Source organism: Salvelinus sp. IW2-2015, unplaced genomic scaffold (assembly GCF_002910315.2).
Source record: "Salvelinus sp. IW2-2015 unplaced genomic scaffold, ASM291031v2 Un_scaffold2422, whole genome shotgun sequence".
Taxonomy (NCBI): Eukaryota; Metazoa; Chordata; class Actinopteri; order Salmoniformes; family Salmonidae; genus Salvelinus; species Salvelinus sp. IW2-2015.
In genome coordinates this window covers 66,568-85,495 of record NW_019943743.1, presented here as the reverse complement: position 1 = coordinate 85,495, position 18,928 = coordinate 66,568, and the positions used below count along the sequence as shown (strand labels likewise).

At 45.0% G+C, this 18,928-nt stretch overlaps 1 protein-coding gene across 1 annotated transcript in view; it reads left to right on the top strand.

The window, feature by feature from the left end:
• Positions 1-3,794: 3,794 nt before the first annotated feature.
• LOC139025249 (gamma-aminobutyric acid type B receptor subunit 1-like) overlaps positions 3,795-18,928 on the top strand; it is a 26,276-nt gene continuing 11,142 nt past the window's right edge. Inside the window, exons 1-3 of the mRNA XM_070440325.1 lie at positions 3,795-3,815; positions 6,628-6,798; positions 18,253-18,353. Coding sequence (XP_070296426.1) covers positions 3,795-3,815; positions 6,628-6,798; positions 18,253-18,353 — 293 coding nt within the window. The remainder of the gene's footprint in view (positions 3,816-6,627; positions 6,799-18,252; positions 18,354-18,928) is intronic.

The following is an 18,928-nucleotide window of genomic DNA, read 5'->3' as shown; positions in this document are numbered from 1 at the left end:
ATAAAAGTCTCCAACTTCAGAGATTTTTGCAATTCGTCCAGTCGCAGGCACGCAGAGAACTGGAAGGAAAGGCGTCCAAATGAGGTTTTAGCTTTAGGGATGATCAGTGAGATACACCTGCTGGAGCGCGTGCTGCGGGTGGTGTAGCCATCGTGACCAGTGAACTGAGATAAGGCGGAACTTTACCTAGCATAGCCTTGTAGATGACCTGGAGCCAGTGGGTCTGACGACGAACATGTAGCGAGGGCCAGCCGACTGGGCATACAGTCGCAGTGGTGGGTCGTATAAGGTGCTTTAGTAACAAAACGAATGGCACTGTGATAAACTGCATCCAGTTTGCTGAGTAGAGTGTTGGAAGCTATTTTGTAGATGACATCGCGAAGTCGAGGATCGGTAGGATAGTCAGTTTTACTAGGGTAAGTTGGCGGCGTGAGATGAAGGAGGCTTTGTTGCGGAATAGGAAGCCGATTCTTGATTTGATTTTGGATTGGAGATGTTTGATATGAGTCTGGAAGAGAGTTTGCAGTCTAGCCAGACACCTAGGTACTTATAGAGATTCCACATATTCTAGGTCGGAACCGTCCAGGGTGGTGATGCTAGTCGGGCGTGCGGGTGCAGGCAGCGAACGGTTTGAAAAGCATGCATTTGGTTTTACTAGCGTTTAAGAGCAGTTGGAGGCCACGGAAGGAGTGTTGTATGGCATTGAAGCTCGTTTGGAGGTTAGATAGCACAGTGTCCAAGGAAGGGCCGGAAGTATATAGAATGGTGTCGTCTGCGTAGAGGTGGATCAGGGAATCGCCCGCAGCAAGAGCAACATCATTGATGTATACAGAGAAAAGAGTCGGCCCGAGAATTGAACCCTGTGGTACCCCCATAGGACTGCCAGAGGACCGGACAACATGCCCTCCGATTTGACACACTGAACCTGTCTGCAAAGTAGTTGGTGAACCAGGCCAAGGCAGTCATTAGAAAAACCGAGGCTACTGAGTCTGCCGATAAGAATATGGTGATTGACAGAGTCGAAAGCCTTGGCCAGGTCGATGAAGACGGCTGCACAGTAATGTCTTTTATCGATGGCGGTTATGATGTCGTTTAGTACCTTGAGCGTGGCTGAGGTGCACCCGTGACCGGCTCGAAACCGGATTGCACAGCGGAGAAGGTACGGTGGGATTCGAGATGGTCAGTGATCTGTTTGTTGACTTGGCTTTCGAAGACCTTAGATAGGCAGGGCAGGATGGATATAGGTCGTTAACAGTTTGGGTCCAGGGTGTTCTCCCCTTTGAAGAGGGGATGACCGCGGCAGCTTTCCAATCCTTGGGGATCTCAGATGATACGAAGGAGAGTGTGAACAGGCTGGTAATAGGGGGTGCGACAATGGCGGCGGACAGTTTCAGAAAATAGGGGTCCAGATTGTCAAGCCCAGCTGATTTGTATGGTCCAGGTTTTCCAGCTCTTTCAGAACATCTGCTATCTGGATTTGGGTAAAGGAGAAGCTGGGGAGGCTTGGGCGAGTAGCAGCGGGGGCGGGGCTGTTGGCCAAGGTTGGAGTCGCCAGGAGGAAGGCATGGCAGCCATTGAGAAATGCTTGTTGAAGTCTTCGATTATCACGGATTTATCGGTGGTGACCGTGTTACCTAGCCTCAGTGCATGTGGCAGCTGGGAGGAGGTGCTCTTGTTCTCCATGGACTTTACAGTATCCCAGAACTTTTTGGAGTTAGAGCTACAGGATGCGAATTTCTGCTTGAAAAAGCTGGCCTTTGCTTTCCTGACTGACTGCGTGTATTTGTTCCTGACTTCCCTGAACAGTTGCATATCGCGGGGGCTCTTCGATGCTATTGCAGTTCGCCACAGGATGTTTTTGTGCTGGTCAGGGCAGTCAGGTCTGGAGTGAACCAAGGGCTATATCTGTTCTTGGTTCTGCATTTTTTGAACGGAGCATGCTTGTCTAATATGGTGAGGAAGTAACATTTAAAGAATGACCAGGCATCCTCAACTGACGGATGAGGTCAATATCCTTCCAGGTACCCGGGCCAGGTCGATTAGAAAAGGCCTGCTCGCAGAAGTGTTTTAGGGAGCGTTTGACAGTGATGAGGGGTGGTCGTTTGACCGCGGACCCGTGGCGGATACAGGCAATGAGGCAGTGATCGCTGAGATCTTGATTGAAGACAGCAGAGGTGTATTTGGAGGGCAGGTTGGTCAGGATAATGTCTATTAGGGTGCCCATGTTTACGGATTTAGGGTTGTACCTGGTGGGTTCCTTGATGATTTGTGTGAGATTGAGGGCATCAAGCTTGGATTGTAGGACTGCCGGGGTGTTAAGCATATCCCAGTTTAGGTCACCTAACAGAACAAACTCTGAAGCTAGATGGGGAGCGATCAATTCACAGATGGTGTCCAGGGCACAGCTGGGAGCTGAGGGGGTCGGTAGCAGGCGGCAACAGTGAGAGACTTATTTCTGAGAGAATAATTTTTTAAAATTAGAAGTTCGAACTGTTTGGGCATAGACCTGGAAAGTATGACAGAACTTTGCAGGCTATCTCTGCAGTAGATTGCAACTCCTCCCCCTTTGGCAGTTCTATCTTGACGGAAAGTGTTATAGTTGGGTATTGAAATCTCAGAATTTTTGGTGGCCTTCCTAAGCCAGGATTCGGACACGGCAAGGACAATCAGGATTGGCAGAGTGTGCTAAAGCGGTGAGTAAGGCAAAACTTAGGGAGGAGCTTCTGATGTTGACATGCATGAGGCCAAGGCTTTTTCGATCGCAGAAGTCAACAAATGAGGGTGACTGGGGACATGCAGGGCCTGGGTTTACCTCCACATCACCGAGGAACAGAGGGTAGTAGGATGAGGTGCGGCTAAAGGCTATCAAAACTGGTCGCCTAGAGCGTTGGGACAAAGAATAAAAGAGAGCAGATTTATGGGCGTGCTAGAATAGATTCTGGGCATAATGTGCAGACAGGGGTATGGAGGGCGCGGGTACAGCGGAGGCAAGCCCAGGCACTGGGTGATGATAAGAGAGTTGTATCTCTGGACATGCTGGTCTCAATGGGTGAGGTCACCGCATGTGTGGGGGGTGGACAAAGGGGGTATCAGAGGTACGGAGAGTGGAACTACAGGGTCCATTGCAAACCAAAACAATGATAATGAAAAACTAGCCTGAACAACAGTATGCAAGGATATGATATTTGAGAGAGACATACAATAAGGCATAAAGTGATTGCAGGTCTTGATTGGAGAGCTAGCTAAAACAACAGGTAAGATAACAGCAGCAATAACAGGGTGTTAGTCTAACACAGCAACAACAGGTAAAAATGGCGACGACTAGGCAGAGAGGGTCGATTAACTACACACAGATCCTGAGTTAAAGCACAGAGCCGACAGGTAAAACACAAATAAACAGAATGGAGTACCGTGAATTAATGGACAGCCAAGCAAGCATCAGCTATGTAGCCAAGTTATCATAGTGTCTCCAGGGGGCAGCCGATGATGGTGCAGAGGAGGCCTCCACTAAGCTAGCACGCGGCGTATAAAGTTATTAGACCCGGTGGGGTGGTCTGCTCAGACGGAGGATACCACATCTATCTTCCCAACATTAGCTATAGCATAACAATGTTCTCCAGTAAATCCTTATGACTGGGTGACCAATTCACTAAAATGTGGAAAAATATATATAATCTGAGAGTCATGAGCTCCAGCTTCAGTCAGGAGCGCTGTGTCCCAAATGGCAACCTATTCTCTATGTAGTGCACTATTTTAGACAGGGCTTTATGGGAATGATTGCGAGATAGGGGGACATGCCTCAGCCTCTGATGTCAGTCAGATAGCTAGCAGACTAGTGGTGTCTAGAGGAGTCAGAGTCGTAGCTAGCAGACTAGTGGTGTCTTAGAGGGAGTGAAGTCATAGCTAGCAGACTAATGGTGTCTAGAGGAGGTTGAGTCATAGCTAGCAGACTAATGGTGTCTAGAGGAGGTTGAGTCATAGCTAGCAGACTAGTTGTCTAGAGGAGGTTGAGTCATAGCTAGCAGACTAAATGGTGTCTAGAGGAGGTTGAGTCATAGCTAGCAGACTAATGTGTGTCTAAGAGGGAGGTTGAGTCATAGCTAGCAGACTAATGGTGTCTAGAGGGAGGTTGAGTCATAGCTAGCAGACTAATGGTGTCTTAGAGGGAGGTTGAGTCAGAGTCATAGCTAGCAGACTAATGGTGTCTAGAGGGAGGTTGAGTCAGAGTCATAAGCTGAGCTCCAGGGAGTTGAGTGCCTCCTCTGTGAGCTCTACTGGCACCTACAGTGAAGCAGATATCCTCAGATGCCACTTGGCTCATGAAGGAGGGAGGGGAGGGAAGGGACGATCGGACAGAAGATGGGGGGGAGAGGGGACAGTGAAAGGCAGACACTCAGATCCACTTAGACTGAGGAGGGGAAGTGTTCAAAGGCCTCTGAAGTAATGGCACAAGAAAAGTGGAAGAGAGGTGCGGGTATGGGTAGAAGACGAGAGCAGAGGAGACAGGGGGGGGGGGGGGGGGAGACAGACAGGGATGCAGACACCTCAGATCCACTTAGCTGTCAAGGAAGGAGAGGAGAGTGGAGTGTTTTGTCAGCCTAGAGGCAAGGGAAGTGTTCCAAGGCCTCTGAACAACAAGGCCTGAATGCCAAATAAGAAGTGTCAAGGAGGTCAGAGGGAATAATAACACTGCTCTGTCCGTCTCAGTGGTTGGGTTTCTAATGGCACCGTAGTGTATTACCTTTGACCAGGGCCCATACCATTTGCCTCTCACATTTGACAGCTAGTATTGCGCCCTGAAAGATCCCAAATTACATGTTATGACAACTGTCCTGACTTGAAAAAAAGCTTTTACCTATTACTGTATATCCAGACTGCATCTAGACATCTTTATGGAGGGATACAGGAATAGCAGGRTGATATTTGGTAGCTATTATTGCACAGTATTTGTGTCACTCTCCACTTTTAAAGTGTACTCTCACAGAAAAACTTTGTAGACTAGATGCTGGGCGGGTATACGGCCATATTCCTTCAATTTTCATGCAGTGCTATTTTGGTGTCATAAAGACCTGTCTCCGTCGGTTCCCACATCAGATTTTTGACCCATATTCCTCTGCAGTGGCTGTGTCACCGTTCGATGTATGTGTGTGTCCCAAATTGCACCCTATACCCTATATAGTGCATTACTTTTTACCAGGGCCTATAGGGAATAGGGCGCTACTAGGGTAATTAAAGGCCCTATAGGCGGGCTCTGGTCAAAAGTAGGCACTATATAAGGAAACGCGTTGCAATTTTAATTTTACCAGCTCACGATTGCAGTTGATCAATGAAAATGTATTTATACACTAGCAGCACCTAATACTGGGCTATGGCTGAGGATATTCTACAGGACCCTAATTTACTATATGGCCGAGGATATTCTATCAGGACCTACATTTTACTGAGCTGTCTGCGAGGAATATCTAGCAGGACCTAATTTACTGGAGCTATGGCTGAGGATATTCTATCAGGACCTAATTTACTGGATGTGCTGAGGGATATTCTATCAACCTAATTTACTGGATGTTGCTAGCAGGATATTTCTTATCAGGACCTAATTTTACTCGGCTATGGCTGAGAGGATATCTAGCAGGACCATATTTACTGGATTGGCTGACAGCGGATATTCTATCAGAACCTAATTACTGGGATATGGCTGAGGATATTCTAGCAGGACCTAATTTACTGGGCTATGGCTGAGGAATGTCTACCAGACCTAATTTACTGGGATGTGGCGAGGGATATTCTATCAGGACACACAATTTACTGGGTATATGGCTGGCAGGATATTCATCAAGAACTAATTTACTGATATGCTGCAGGATTCTAGCAGGACCTAATTTTACTGGCTATATGGCGTGAGAGGATATTTCTAAACAGGACCCTAATTCTACTGGATATGGCTTAGGTCACTATTCTATCCCACGGACCAAAATTTAACTAAGGGATATGCCGAAGGAATACTTCTAAACAAAGGACCTAATTATACTGGCGCTATGCTAGGGATATCACTACAGACCCTAAATCTTTACATGAGCTATGGCTGAGGGTATCTTAACAGACCCAATTACTGATATGGCTGAGGAATTCTATCAAGACCTAAATTTACTGGGCTATGGCTGAGGGATATTCTAGCAAGACCTAATTTACTGGGCTATGGCTGAGGGATATTCTAGCTGGACATAATTTACTGGGATATGGCTGAGGGATATTCTAGCTGGACATAATTTACTGGGATATGGCTGAGGGATATTCTAGCTGGACCTAATTTACTGGGATATGGCTGAGGGATATTCTAGCTGGACATAATTTACTGGGATATGGCTGAGGGATATTCTAGCTGGACCTAATTTACTGGGCTATGGCTGAGGGATTTGAACCAAACATCGTTTTGCTTCATTATGTTAACTACCTTTTCTTGTTTTGTCTTATTCTTTGGTTTGTTCTTCTTCCTCTGTCTCTTCTGTCTTTTCTGTCTCTTTATCCTCCTTACTTTTCTGTCAAATGTTTTCATCTTTGTACCTCAGACATAATGAGGACACCCTAACACTATTTTCTATCTCCTCTCTTCATCTCTTCTCTCCTCAGTTYTCCTATGGTTCCAGTTCTCCGGCTCTCTCCAACCGTCAGCGTTTCCCGACGTTCTTCCGTACCCACCCGTCTGCCACCCTCCACAACCCCACCAGGGTTCAGCTCTTTCAGAAGTGGAAATGGACTAAGATCGCCACCATCCAGCAGACTACGGAAGTCTTCACCTCGGTGAGTGACAGGCATCTTTAACAATGTATTTTTTATTTTTTGTATTTSACTGTTTTATAGACAGTCTGAATGTAGAGGGGAGACAGATACAGAGGAAAACAGAGAGGAAGGTTTGAGATGGGATTCATAGCCACGTCAGAATGGGCTTCTGTGGTCCAGAGTCTGTGGGGCTAACTCTACCAAAACCCTTTCTAATTAAGGCTGCTCTAGACTCACGTTTTATGGACTTTGATGAAACACGAGCCTTCCGGTTCCGGTGGCATGCATTGAAAAGGCGTGGCCTCATCGTGGCTTTGTTTTGCAAAATAACTATTAATTAACAGAGTTGTTTTCAAAAAGATGATCAATAGTAAACACCATATTAAGGTGTGGGACATTCATTGTATGATAAGACAAAAATCGAGCAGGTCTATTACGGTCCAGAGGATAGAATAGTCTGTCCCCTCCACAGTTCTCCTGTGGTAACATGACGGCTCTCAACTCCCGACAACAGAACGAGRTCCACCGACAGCCAATGGGATAGAGGTGCGACTCCATGACCTGGAAGCAGCGCGAGCTAAGTTAGAAAAAAGGGGGCAAATCGATCTCCTAAAAGAGAAAACGGAATCACTTGAAAATCATTCCTGTAAATTCAATGTGTAGGTCAAAAGGACTTGAAACTGCCGTGGTGGCGGGAAAACACAACTTTTTTCATGAGCAATCTTTTCGATGAGCTGTTCGGGCAGGAGAAGCTGGGTCCCATGCCGCTGATTAACATTGCACACTGCACGGGTCTTCTCCGGGAATGGCTCTCGTTTGAAGAGAAATGGCAGATTGTTTGCCTTGCAGTGGAATCGGGAGCTCTGACCTATGCGGAGAAGAGGGTCAGCATCTACCCAGATCTGAATGCCAAACTGCTAAAAACAGAGGGCAACCTACAGTGGAGGTGAGATCCTAGCTACGCCAGCTAAATCTGAGATGGGTTTCATCCACCCGGCAAAACTCATCTTGATCTTTCAGAACACAATGCTCCCAATAAAGCTCGAGACATTTTCCAGAATCACATAAAGCCCTGACAAGTCGACAGATGGAGCCCCGTTATGACTGGCACAATATTCAGATATGCTATCCATGCACAGTCACACAGCCTAGCCTATGGCTATAATGCTGCCCTCAGCATAAGCCAATGAGGAGGACACCCCCCTCCCCACTCCCCCCTGAAGTGGTTACAAGGACATTATTATTATTATTGCTGAGTATTGAACTTTGTTATTATTATACTGCCTTTGGTCCAGGATATTAACAGTGATGATACCACACTAATTAACGAATAATGTCACACGGACTGAGGCTGCTTCCTGGTGGGGCTACAGATCATTGAATGGGAAAATATGGCTATATAAATTATATAAATTGGAAGCTATTCCCCTACTATTTTTGGTTTGCTTGCTACAGCTAAGGAGAGATGGTCAGTCTCATTTGGCCTACGACACAATAGCATTTAGGGCAGGCTATTGAATGTATCTCCCAGGGAGGACTTGGCCTAGCATTTCATATTGATAGAGCAAGAATCACACTTGCTCTTTAAGGATTTTTATTTTTATTTGATTTATTAGGATTCCCATTAGCCGACGCCAATGTAGACAGCTAGTCTTACTGGGGATCCCCATTAGCCGACGCCAATGTAGACAGCTAGTCTTACTGGGGATCCCCATTAGCCGACGCCAATGTAGACAGCTAGTCTTACTGAGGTCCGACACATAACCAAAAATACATTACAGACAAAAGACTTTACAATTTACATACATTTAACATGAACATGTAGTGTGTGTGTGTGTATGCATCTATCAGTTACACATACATGTCAATACATACACACAACAAGTAGGTCACATGGGGGAGAGGCGTTGTGCCGTGAGGTGTTGCTTTATCTGTTTTTTGAAAACCAGGTTTTCCAGGTGTTTACTTGCACTATATAAGATGGAAGGGAGTTCCATGCACTCATGGCTATGTATAATAGTGTATGTTTCCTTGAATTTGTTCTGAACCTGGGGTAAGTGTGTGTGTCTCTGCTGTGTGTAAGTTGACTATGCAAACAATTTGGAATTTCTAAAACATTCACGTTTCTTATAAAAACAAGAAGTGACGCAGTCAGTCTTTCCTCAACTCTTAGCCAAGACAAACTGGCATGCATAGTATTAATAGTAGCCCTCTGATTACAATGAAGAGGTGTCTCTCTTGTGTCTTTCTGTTCTGGGCCAGCTGCAGCTTAACTAGGTCCTTCTTTGCAGCACTTGACCATATGACTGGACAATAATTAAGACAAGACGAAACTAGAGCCAGCAGGACTTTGTGGAGTGTGGTGTCAAAAAAGCAGAGCATCTCTTTATTACGGACAGACCTCTCCCCATATTTACAACCATTGAATCTATATGTTTTGACGATGACAGTTTACATTCTAAAGTGAGACCAAGTAATTTAGTCTCCTCAACTTGTTCAACAGCCACACCATTCATTACCAGATTCAGCTCAGGTCTAGAACTTAGGGAATGATTTGTACCAAATACAATGCTCTTAGTTTTAGAGATGTTCAGGAACAGTTTATTACTGGCCAACAATTCCAAAACAGACTGCAACTCTTTGTTAAGGGTTTCAGTGACTTCATTAGCTGTGGTTGCTGATGAGCATATGGTTGAATCATCAGCATACATGGACACACATGCGTTGTTTAATGCCAGTGGCAGGTCATCTGTAAAAATAGAAAAGAGTAGAGGGCCTATAGAGCTGCCCTGCGGTACACCACACGTTACATGTTTGACATTAGAGAAGCTTCCATTAAATATAACCCTCTAAATAATATTAGATAGATAGCCTGGATACAGCCCTTAGCTGTGGTATATTGGCCATATACCACAAACCATTGAGGTGCCTTATTGCTATTATACATTGGTTACTAACATAATTAGAGCAGAATCCACAATATGGCAGAGGTTGAAAAGCCATAACACATGTTTTCTCAACAGACGATTATGGTCAATAATAATGCCTCGCAAACATCCATTAAAACTGTACATTTAAAGTCCCTAAACTCGGCAAGAGTTTATTGTCTTGCTGATAGCCCGTCAAGGGTGGATAGCTTCTAGCCCATCAAGGACATGTTGTTTCCAGAGCTCACAGGTGTGCCTGGCATGGATTGTGACTCCGTCTCGTTCCTCGCCCTCTTCAACGGGTCATTCTCCGCCAGAGTCTCCGCAAATGACGAGTGACTCTCCGCCAATACCACCTGGCTCTGGACCAACGCATCAGTTGCCGCCCCTATCTCTGCCCTCAGAGAATGTTTCTCTTTCTGTAGCTTAGTAATTCCTTTGTTTAATATTACGGTATTTCTATTCCGTGAAAAACTAAAATCTGATTGATTTATCAAGACCAGTCCCCACGCTCTGTCATTCAGTGATAGTCCCTATTGTCCTGCTGAAAGTTGAAATAAACATCTGCATTTTGAAAGAATATATTTTATCATTATTTTATTAACGATAAACGCATAAAGATGTTGATGAACAAATACTGTACAGTATATGCTTAATCCAACATTTTGCGGTTGCATGAGGTTTGGAGCTAGAAATGTAAAACTTTAGAGTACTTAATACATTGCAAGTTGGGGGGATTATTTTCCACACATTACCTAGATTAGCTATTAGACTATCCTTTTGTAAAGGTATGAAGAGTCTATTGTCCAGCTAATAGTCAATTCATAGAAACATTGTTTGCCGAATTCACAGACTGCTACACTTGTGAAAAACGAAATGCCTCCAGCATCTAGAGTGGTAGAAATATATTATTGAGTTCGAAAAAATAAATTAAAACCCACATCATTTTCTGTTTTGTACTAACAAGTGGTTGCCGTGGTGAATAATCCAATAATAACTGGTATGACACGGCTCTCGGAACTCATTAAAAGGCGGCTACTACATGTAAATACTTGCAGATCAATAAAGTGTTCCTGTAGATCTAATTCAGTTTGGAGGATTGGAGGATTCTACATTAATATCTAAGGGGTGTTTTTTCGTTAGGGCAAATCTGGTCTGTGATATTGATTTAGAAATGTAAAGCCTTACAGAGAATATATATATAAAGTTACTTGTGTTACTCATCTCTGCTGTCCTGCGCCTGACTCCTCTGCACCAGCTACACCCAGACCATTACAGAGAATGATTTATTTTAGCTTTTATTTCTTTCATCACATTCCCAGTGGGTCAGAAGTTTACATACACTCAATTCAGTAACTTGTTAGCATTGCCTTTAAATTGTTTAAACTTGGGTCAAACGTTTCGGGTAGCCTTCCCCACAGCTTCCCACAATAAGTTGGGTGAATGTTGGCCCATTCCTCCTGACAGAGCTGGTGTAACTGAGTCAGGTTGTAGGCCTCCTTGCTCGCACACGCCTTTTCAGTTCTGCCCACACATTTTCCATGGGATTGAGGTCAGGACCTTTGGATGGCCACTCCAATACCTTGACTTTGTTGCCATTTTGCCACAACTTTGGAAGTATGCTTGGGTCATTGTCCTTTGGAAGACCCATTTGCGACCAAGCTTTAACTTCTGACTGATGTCTTGAGATGTTGCTTCAATATATCCATAATTATCCTTCCTCATGATGCCGTCTGTTTTGTGAAGTGCACCAGTCCATCCTGCAGCAAAGCACCCCCACAACATGATGCTGCCACCCCCGTGCTTCACGGTTGGGATGGTGTTCTTCGGCTTGTAAGCTACCCCTGTCAGGTTTTGGCCAGACTGTTTAGGTTTTGTTCACTAGATGTCCCCCTTGCACCTTTTTTGTACCTTTTGTTTTTCTTGCTCCAATTATTGTTTGCACCTGTAAGTCATTCCCTTGTTAGTATTTAAACCCTGTGTGTTCCTTAGTTCCTTGCTCAGTGTTTGTAAGTTAGCACCCAGCCCAGCCCAAGCCTTGTTTTATATAGACTTTTCTTTGTTGGATTTTCCAGAGGTTCTCTGGTTTTGTTCTTGTTTAGTATTTGAGTAGTCTTTGAGGTTTGTTTTTCCTGCTGTTTTTTACCACTTTGTGGATTTTTTGTTGTATTTTGGAGGATATCCATTTTTCATTAAACCACCATCTCTAGTACTGCTGTGTCTGCCTCACCTTCTGGGTTCTGCCAATTATTAAGTGACTGTTTTCGCACCGGGTCCTCCAAACATAACGATGATCATTAAGGCCAACAGTTCTATTTTTGTTTCATCAGACCAGAGGACATTTCTCCAAAAAGTACGATCTTTGTCCTCATGTGCAGTTGCAAACCGTAGTCTAGCTTTTTTGGCGGTTTTGAGCAGTGGCTTCTTCCTTGCTGAGCGGCCTTTCAGGTTATGTCGATATACGACTCGTTTTACTGTGGATATAGATACTTTTGTACCTGTTTCCTCCAGCATCTTCACAAGGTCCTTTGCTGTTGTTCTGGGATTGATTTGCACTTTTCGTCTCAAAGTATGTTCATCTCTAGGAGACAGAAACGTCTCCTTCCTGAGCAGTATGACGGCTGCGTGGTCCTATGGTGTTTAAACGTGCATACTATTGTTAGTACAGATGAACGTGGTACCTTCAGGTGTTTGGAAATTGCTCCCAGGGTGAAGAATTGTGGAGATCTACATTTTTTTTCTGAGGACCTGGCTGGTTTCTTTTGACTTTCCCATGATCGGGTTCCACAAGTAGAGATGGAGTCCTCTATGATGTTGAGAGTCAGAATGGACCTGATGGAGGACTCCATCTCTACTTATGGAACTGATGGAGGACTCCATCTCTACTTATGGAACCTGATGGAGGACTCCATCTCTACTTATGGAACCTGATGGAGGACTCCATCTCTACTTATGGAACCTGATGGAGGACTCCATCTCTACTTATGGAACCGATGGAGGACTCCATCTCTACTTATGGAACCTGATAGAGACTCCATCTCTACTTATGGAACCTGATGGAGGACTCCATCTCTACTTATGGAACTGATGGAGGACTCCATTCTACTTATGGAACCGATGGAGGACTCCATCTCTACTTATGAAACTGATGGAGGACTCCATCTCTACTTATGGAACCTGATGGAGGACTCCATCTCTATTATGGAACCTGATGGAGGACTCCATCTCTATTTTATGGAACTGATGAGGGATCATCTCTATTATGGAACCTGATGGAGGACTCCATCTCTACTTATGGAACCTGATGGAGGACTCCATCTCTACTTATGGAACTGATGGAGACTCATTCTACTTATGGAACCTGATGGAGGCTCCATCTCTACTTATGGAACCTGATGGAGGACTCCATCTCTACTTATGGCCTGATGGAGGACTCCATCTCTACTTATGGAACTGATAGAGGATCATCTCTACTGATGGAACCTGATGGAGGACTCCATCTTTACTTATGCACCTGATGGAGGACTCCATCTCTACTTATGGATCAGATGGAGGACTCCATCTCTACTTATGAACCTGATGGAGGACTCCATCTCTATTATGAACTGATGAGACTCCATCTCTACTTATGGATCTGATGGGGATCCATCTCTACTTATGGATCCTGATGGAGGACTCCATCTCTACTTATGGAACTGATGGAGGACTCCATCTCTACTTATGGCAACTGATGGAGGACCTCATCTCTATTTATGGACTGATGGAGGACTCCATCTCTACTTATGGACCTGATAGAGGACTCCATCTCTACTTTATGGAACTGATGGAGGACTCATCTCTATTTATGGAATTCGTGATGGAGGAACTCCTCTCTACTGACCTATCAGGCTAGTTCTAACTTATTGGATATCCCATGATGGAGGAACCTGGCATCTCTACTTATGGAACTTGATGGAGGACTCCACCTCTGGAGAGGTACATATGGATCTGTCAGTGAGGATGGCTCATCTTCCTGGATCCGTCTGATCTGGAGGTTATTATCCTGTGAGGAGGCGTCAGGCAATGCGAGTCTTTCCAATAAAGCTAGAAGGATGGATCTCCTCCTGCAGTGGTCTTATTACTGGATAAACGAGATGGAATAGTAGAGTACTCATCTCTACTTAATTTAGAGTTGGAACCATATGATGGAAGTGGAATCCCATCTCTCTCTAGGATGGGAATATCCCTCCTATGATGCAGGTTATCATAGGAGTGAGAAGATGGAGTGACTCTCGCAGTCTGATGCTGAGTCTCATATAGGAACTGATATAGGAGATGGAGATGCCTACTCTGTCTACTTATGGATGCGTTTATTGGCAAGACTCATCTCTTAATTATGGAACCTGATGGTAGGACTCAGTTCTTACTTATCGCACCTGAGAGGAGCTCTCTCTCTAACTTATGGAAACTGATGGAGGACTCCAGTTCTACGTTATGGAATTTTCTGAATGGAAGGACTCATGCTCTACTTATGGAACTGATGGAGGATCGTGGGTATGAACTTGATGGAGGAACGTCCATCTCTACTTAGTGGATATCTGATGGAGGACCCTCTTCTCTACTTATGGAACCCTGATGGCAAGAGAGACTCGCTGTTTTGTTTCCTAATTTATAAATTTGAGAAGGATCTGCTGGGAGTGGACTTCATCTACGGTTATTCCATGAGAAGTTCACGCGATCTGAAGTCCTGATGGCATGAGATCCTAGCCATGCTTACGTGATTCGCCAGTAAAGTCGCGGATGGAGAGGTACTCCCTCCATCTCCTAGACTTAATAGAGATCCGAGTAGGGGAGGACGCACATTTGCGGAAGCCTTCTAATTTTGGAGGGGTACTCGATAGTTGGGAGTGGGAAGCCTCCATTCTACTCTAATGTGCAAGAGATCCTCTGTTAGGGGACTGGATAGATCTTACTCATCAGATTCATGGTAAATGCTACGATGGGGGAGTTCCCATTCTTCCCTATTTATTGCAGGACGTGTATACATAGTATGCCGATATCGCATGTGATCGCTGACCATCAGGTTGAATTCTGAGTAGAGGACTCACGGATCTCTACGTGAGTTATGGATCTCCTTGACTGGAGGGAGGGTCTCATCTCCTTTACTTTGAGCGTCACTGATGGAAGGACGTCAGTACGCGTCTAGGGTCTGGACCTGTCATGGAGCATTCTATCTCTACTCATATGGAATTACGAGATGCATTGGAGAGACTCGTATCTGCTAGATTTGATGGAAGACCGTCCTTCCATGATCGCGAGAGACGTCCATCTCTACTTATTGCGAAGGATAGAGCTGATGTGGAGGAGGTTAGCTCCACCTCCTCTAATCTATAATCTGGAAACGGGTGTATGCCGAGATCTCCACTACGTTATTAGATGGAACGGATGGTACTGCTGAGATACCGATCTTCCTATAACTTGATATGGAGACCAGATGATGTTTGGTGATGGCGCAAACTCATAACATTTTCCCATTGGACACCTTGATAGAGGAAGCTGAATCTCTACCTCGATTAGCGGATAGACGATGGAGTCTCATTCCGGGTATGCGAATTAAGTTGAAAAGATGTCAATCGTCTTACCACTCTATGGAGAACTGATTGGAGGACATCACTCTCTTACTGTTATAGGAGAACGCATGGAGTGAGAGAGTCCGTCTCAATCTCTCGGATTTCTCTATATGGAGATAGTCCTGGATAGGGAGTGACTGACAGTTCTCCCTACTTACTATTGGATCCTGAGATGGGTATGGCACTATACGTCACTCGTAGTATTATGGGAACCGAGGTGCTATCGCTCGACAATCGAGGTTTTCCTAAGTTTCAGTATGGAGGTTCTTCTACTTTCAGATATGCGCCAATTAAATACAGATTGGAGTCCCCTCATGCAGGTTCACTAAATAGAGTATGGGGGTAGGACTAGTCTCATTTTACTTAATGCAGGGTTCCATAGATTACTGGATAGGAGGATTCGGACCAGTCTCTCATCCAGGTTTTCATATGTAGTGGAATGGAAGTCCTCCTGATCTGGGAGGACGTTTCGCATCATCTGCTATTAATGGAAAATGGCGTGTCACCTTGGAGGCCATAAGTGTCTCTTTAATATAGTTAATGGAACGCTGAGATGGAAGGTACCTTCCAATCTTCCAGTAGTTTATGTTGCCAACCTGATAGGAAGTGGACTAGAATCTTTGAATTATTGGAACCTGATTGGAAGGATCTCATCTGCTTACTTCTCTATGGCACTGATTGAGAGGACATCCAATTCTATGATGGAACCTGATGGAGGACTCCATCTACTTATGGAGACCGTGATGGTGACTCAATACTTAAGTCTTATATGGACGTGACTTGACGGATTCCATCATGCTATTTACTATGCGCGATAAGCCTAGATGGATTGAGTGGCGATCTCTCCAACTGTTTATACTATGGAACTGGTATAAGAGACTCGCGGGTCTCACTTTATGGACATTCCTGATGGAGGAGGTCCATTTCTCTATTATGGAACCTGATGGGAGGACATCCAATCGGTCTATGGACTGTATGCTGAGGCTCACTCATCTAAGCTGATTTGGCTATGAATGGAGGACTCCATTCTATGATGGAACCTGATGGGGACTCCATCTCTACTTATGGAACTGATGGAGGGATCCTCTCTATTATGGAATGATGGAGGATCCATCTCTACTTATGGAACCTGATGAGGATCCATCTCTACTTATGGCACTGATGGAGACTCCACCTCTACTTATGGAACCTGATGGAGGAACTCCATCTCTTATTTATGAACTGATGGAGGCTCAATCTCACTGATGAACCTGAAAATGGGGACTCCATCTCTATTTATGGCACTGATAGAGGAATCGTTCTATTTGGAACCTGATGGAGGACTCCTGCTCTACTTATGGACCCTGATGGAGGGACTCATCTCTACTTATGGGAACTGATGGAGGACTCCATCTCTACTTATGGAACTGATGGGAGGACTCCATCTCTACTGCTGGAACCTGATGGAGAAATCCATCTCTACTTTGGACCTGATGGGGGATCCATCTCTACTTATGACTGATGGAGGACTCATCTCTCTTATGGAACTGATGGAGATCCATCTCTACTTTATGGCACTATGGAGGAGCTCCCACTCTACTTATGGAACCTGATGGAGGACTCCATCTCTACTTATGGAACCTGATGGAGGACTCTATCTCTATTTATGGAATCACAATCGTTTCCTATTTTAAATATTTGGTAGTAGATCTATTGCCTTAGAGAAAACCATTGCCAGAGCTTTAACAGAACTCTCAAATCAATTAAAACCAACCTCAGTAGGTGGACTTACATACCAGTTGCTTTAAGGGGCAGAATATCTAATTGTCGAAATGAATATATTGCCACGGCTGATTTTCTGTAGTTCAATAGTTCCCATGTCTCCCCCTTCTGGCTATTGGGACAAAATTCATAGTCCAGTTTCAAGGTAAGCGATCTCGGATAAAATGAACAAACTTACAAAGAGAGAAATACGTAGGAGGACTATCCGTACCAAACTTGAAGTTGTATTTCCAGGCTCTAGCATTTCACCCCATCCTGAATTGGTTTAGACATAATTATTCCTCCCCCTGGCTGAGTATAGAGAGAACTATGGTGTCTCCTATTGCCCTGGAAMAGATGGTCTCCACTGATATACCCCTTAAACAATGTAATATGGTGTCTCCTATTGTCCTGGAAGAGGTGGTCTCCACTGATATATCCTTAAACAATGTAATATGGCGTCTCCTATTACCCTAGAAGAGGTGGTCTCCACTGATATATCCCTTAAACAATGTAATATGGTGTCTCCTATTTCCCTGGAAGAGGTGGTCTCCACTGATACGTCCTTAAACAATGTAAACTACGCTTTAGTCCTATTATTGCTCACACAATTTACATTTGGCTCAAAATTGTAAAACAATGTAACTGAGAATCAAAATGACATGCCCGTACTCAGAGTTATAGGGAGGTGGGGACTGACAACCAACCTGTTGTTTTCACACAACTCTACACATTTTGCCATTACTTATGCCATATTAATTATATCTGAGTGAGAGCAACTAACAAAATCAAATTGGGGCCACTTGGAGGCCAGCGGCCCTGGGCACGTGCCCTGCGTGACCGGCTGGTCTCCGGACATGATGCTCCAAGTTTAGATAGCTGGCTAGACTAATTTAGCAATAAAGCAAGTGTTAGCTGACATGGCGAATTGAATGACTGTCAGTGACTGACGTAAACAAGAGAAAATTTGCTTATGCAAAACTACATTTTGAACTTGCACCTACTATTCTAACTCTCAACATTATCTTCAGAACCCGAATGAGTTCTGCTTATGTTCGCTTATGCCTGGAGCCAGCCCTGGTCTGTGTGTCTGTCTGTGTGTCTGTCTGTTCTGTCAAGACATGTTGTACTGACAATACTAAACAAAGCATCTGAATGAAGTGAGTGATGTCTGTTTTCATGTTTTATCTCTCCTTCAGACGTTGGATGATCTTGAGGCGAGGACCAAGGAGGCTGGGATAGAGATCAGTGTTCGCCAGAGCTTCCTCACCGACCCCGCCCCAGCTGTCAAGAACCTCAAGCTCCCGCCCTCCCTCCCCCCCCCTCCCTCCCTCCTCGCTACTCCCTCCTCTCTCCTCCCTCTCCCTCCTCCTCCCTCGCCCTCCCTCCTCCTCCTCTTTCCTCCCTCCCTCTCCCTCCTCCTCTACTCCCTCCCGTCCATCTCCTCCTCTCTGGCAACCCCTCTCCTCTACCTCCACTCCTCACTCTCTCTTACCTCCTCCTCCTCTCTCTTACCTCCCTCTCCTCTATCTACCCCCTTTCCTCTTCCTCTCACTATCATTCCTTGTTATCCCCCCTCTTGCCATGCGAACTGCCAGGTGATTGAACACATAGAGATCAAATCCACGTCTGCAGCTTGCTGAACAAACCCCAGAGAAGACTTACCAAACCAAACACACACACACACACACACACACACACACACACACACACACACACACACACACAAACACACAACACAGAGAGCAGCGAAAGGGGCCGCCGGCGGCGTAGCGAATTCAACAGTAATCACTCGGCTCCGCCCCACCGCACAAACACAGGGCGAGCATACTTGGAAAGTCCTGTCTTATTTTGAAGAGAACTCAAGTAATTGGA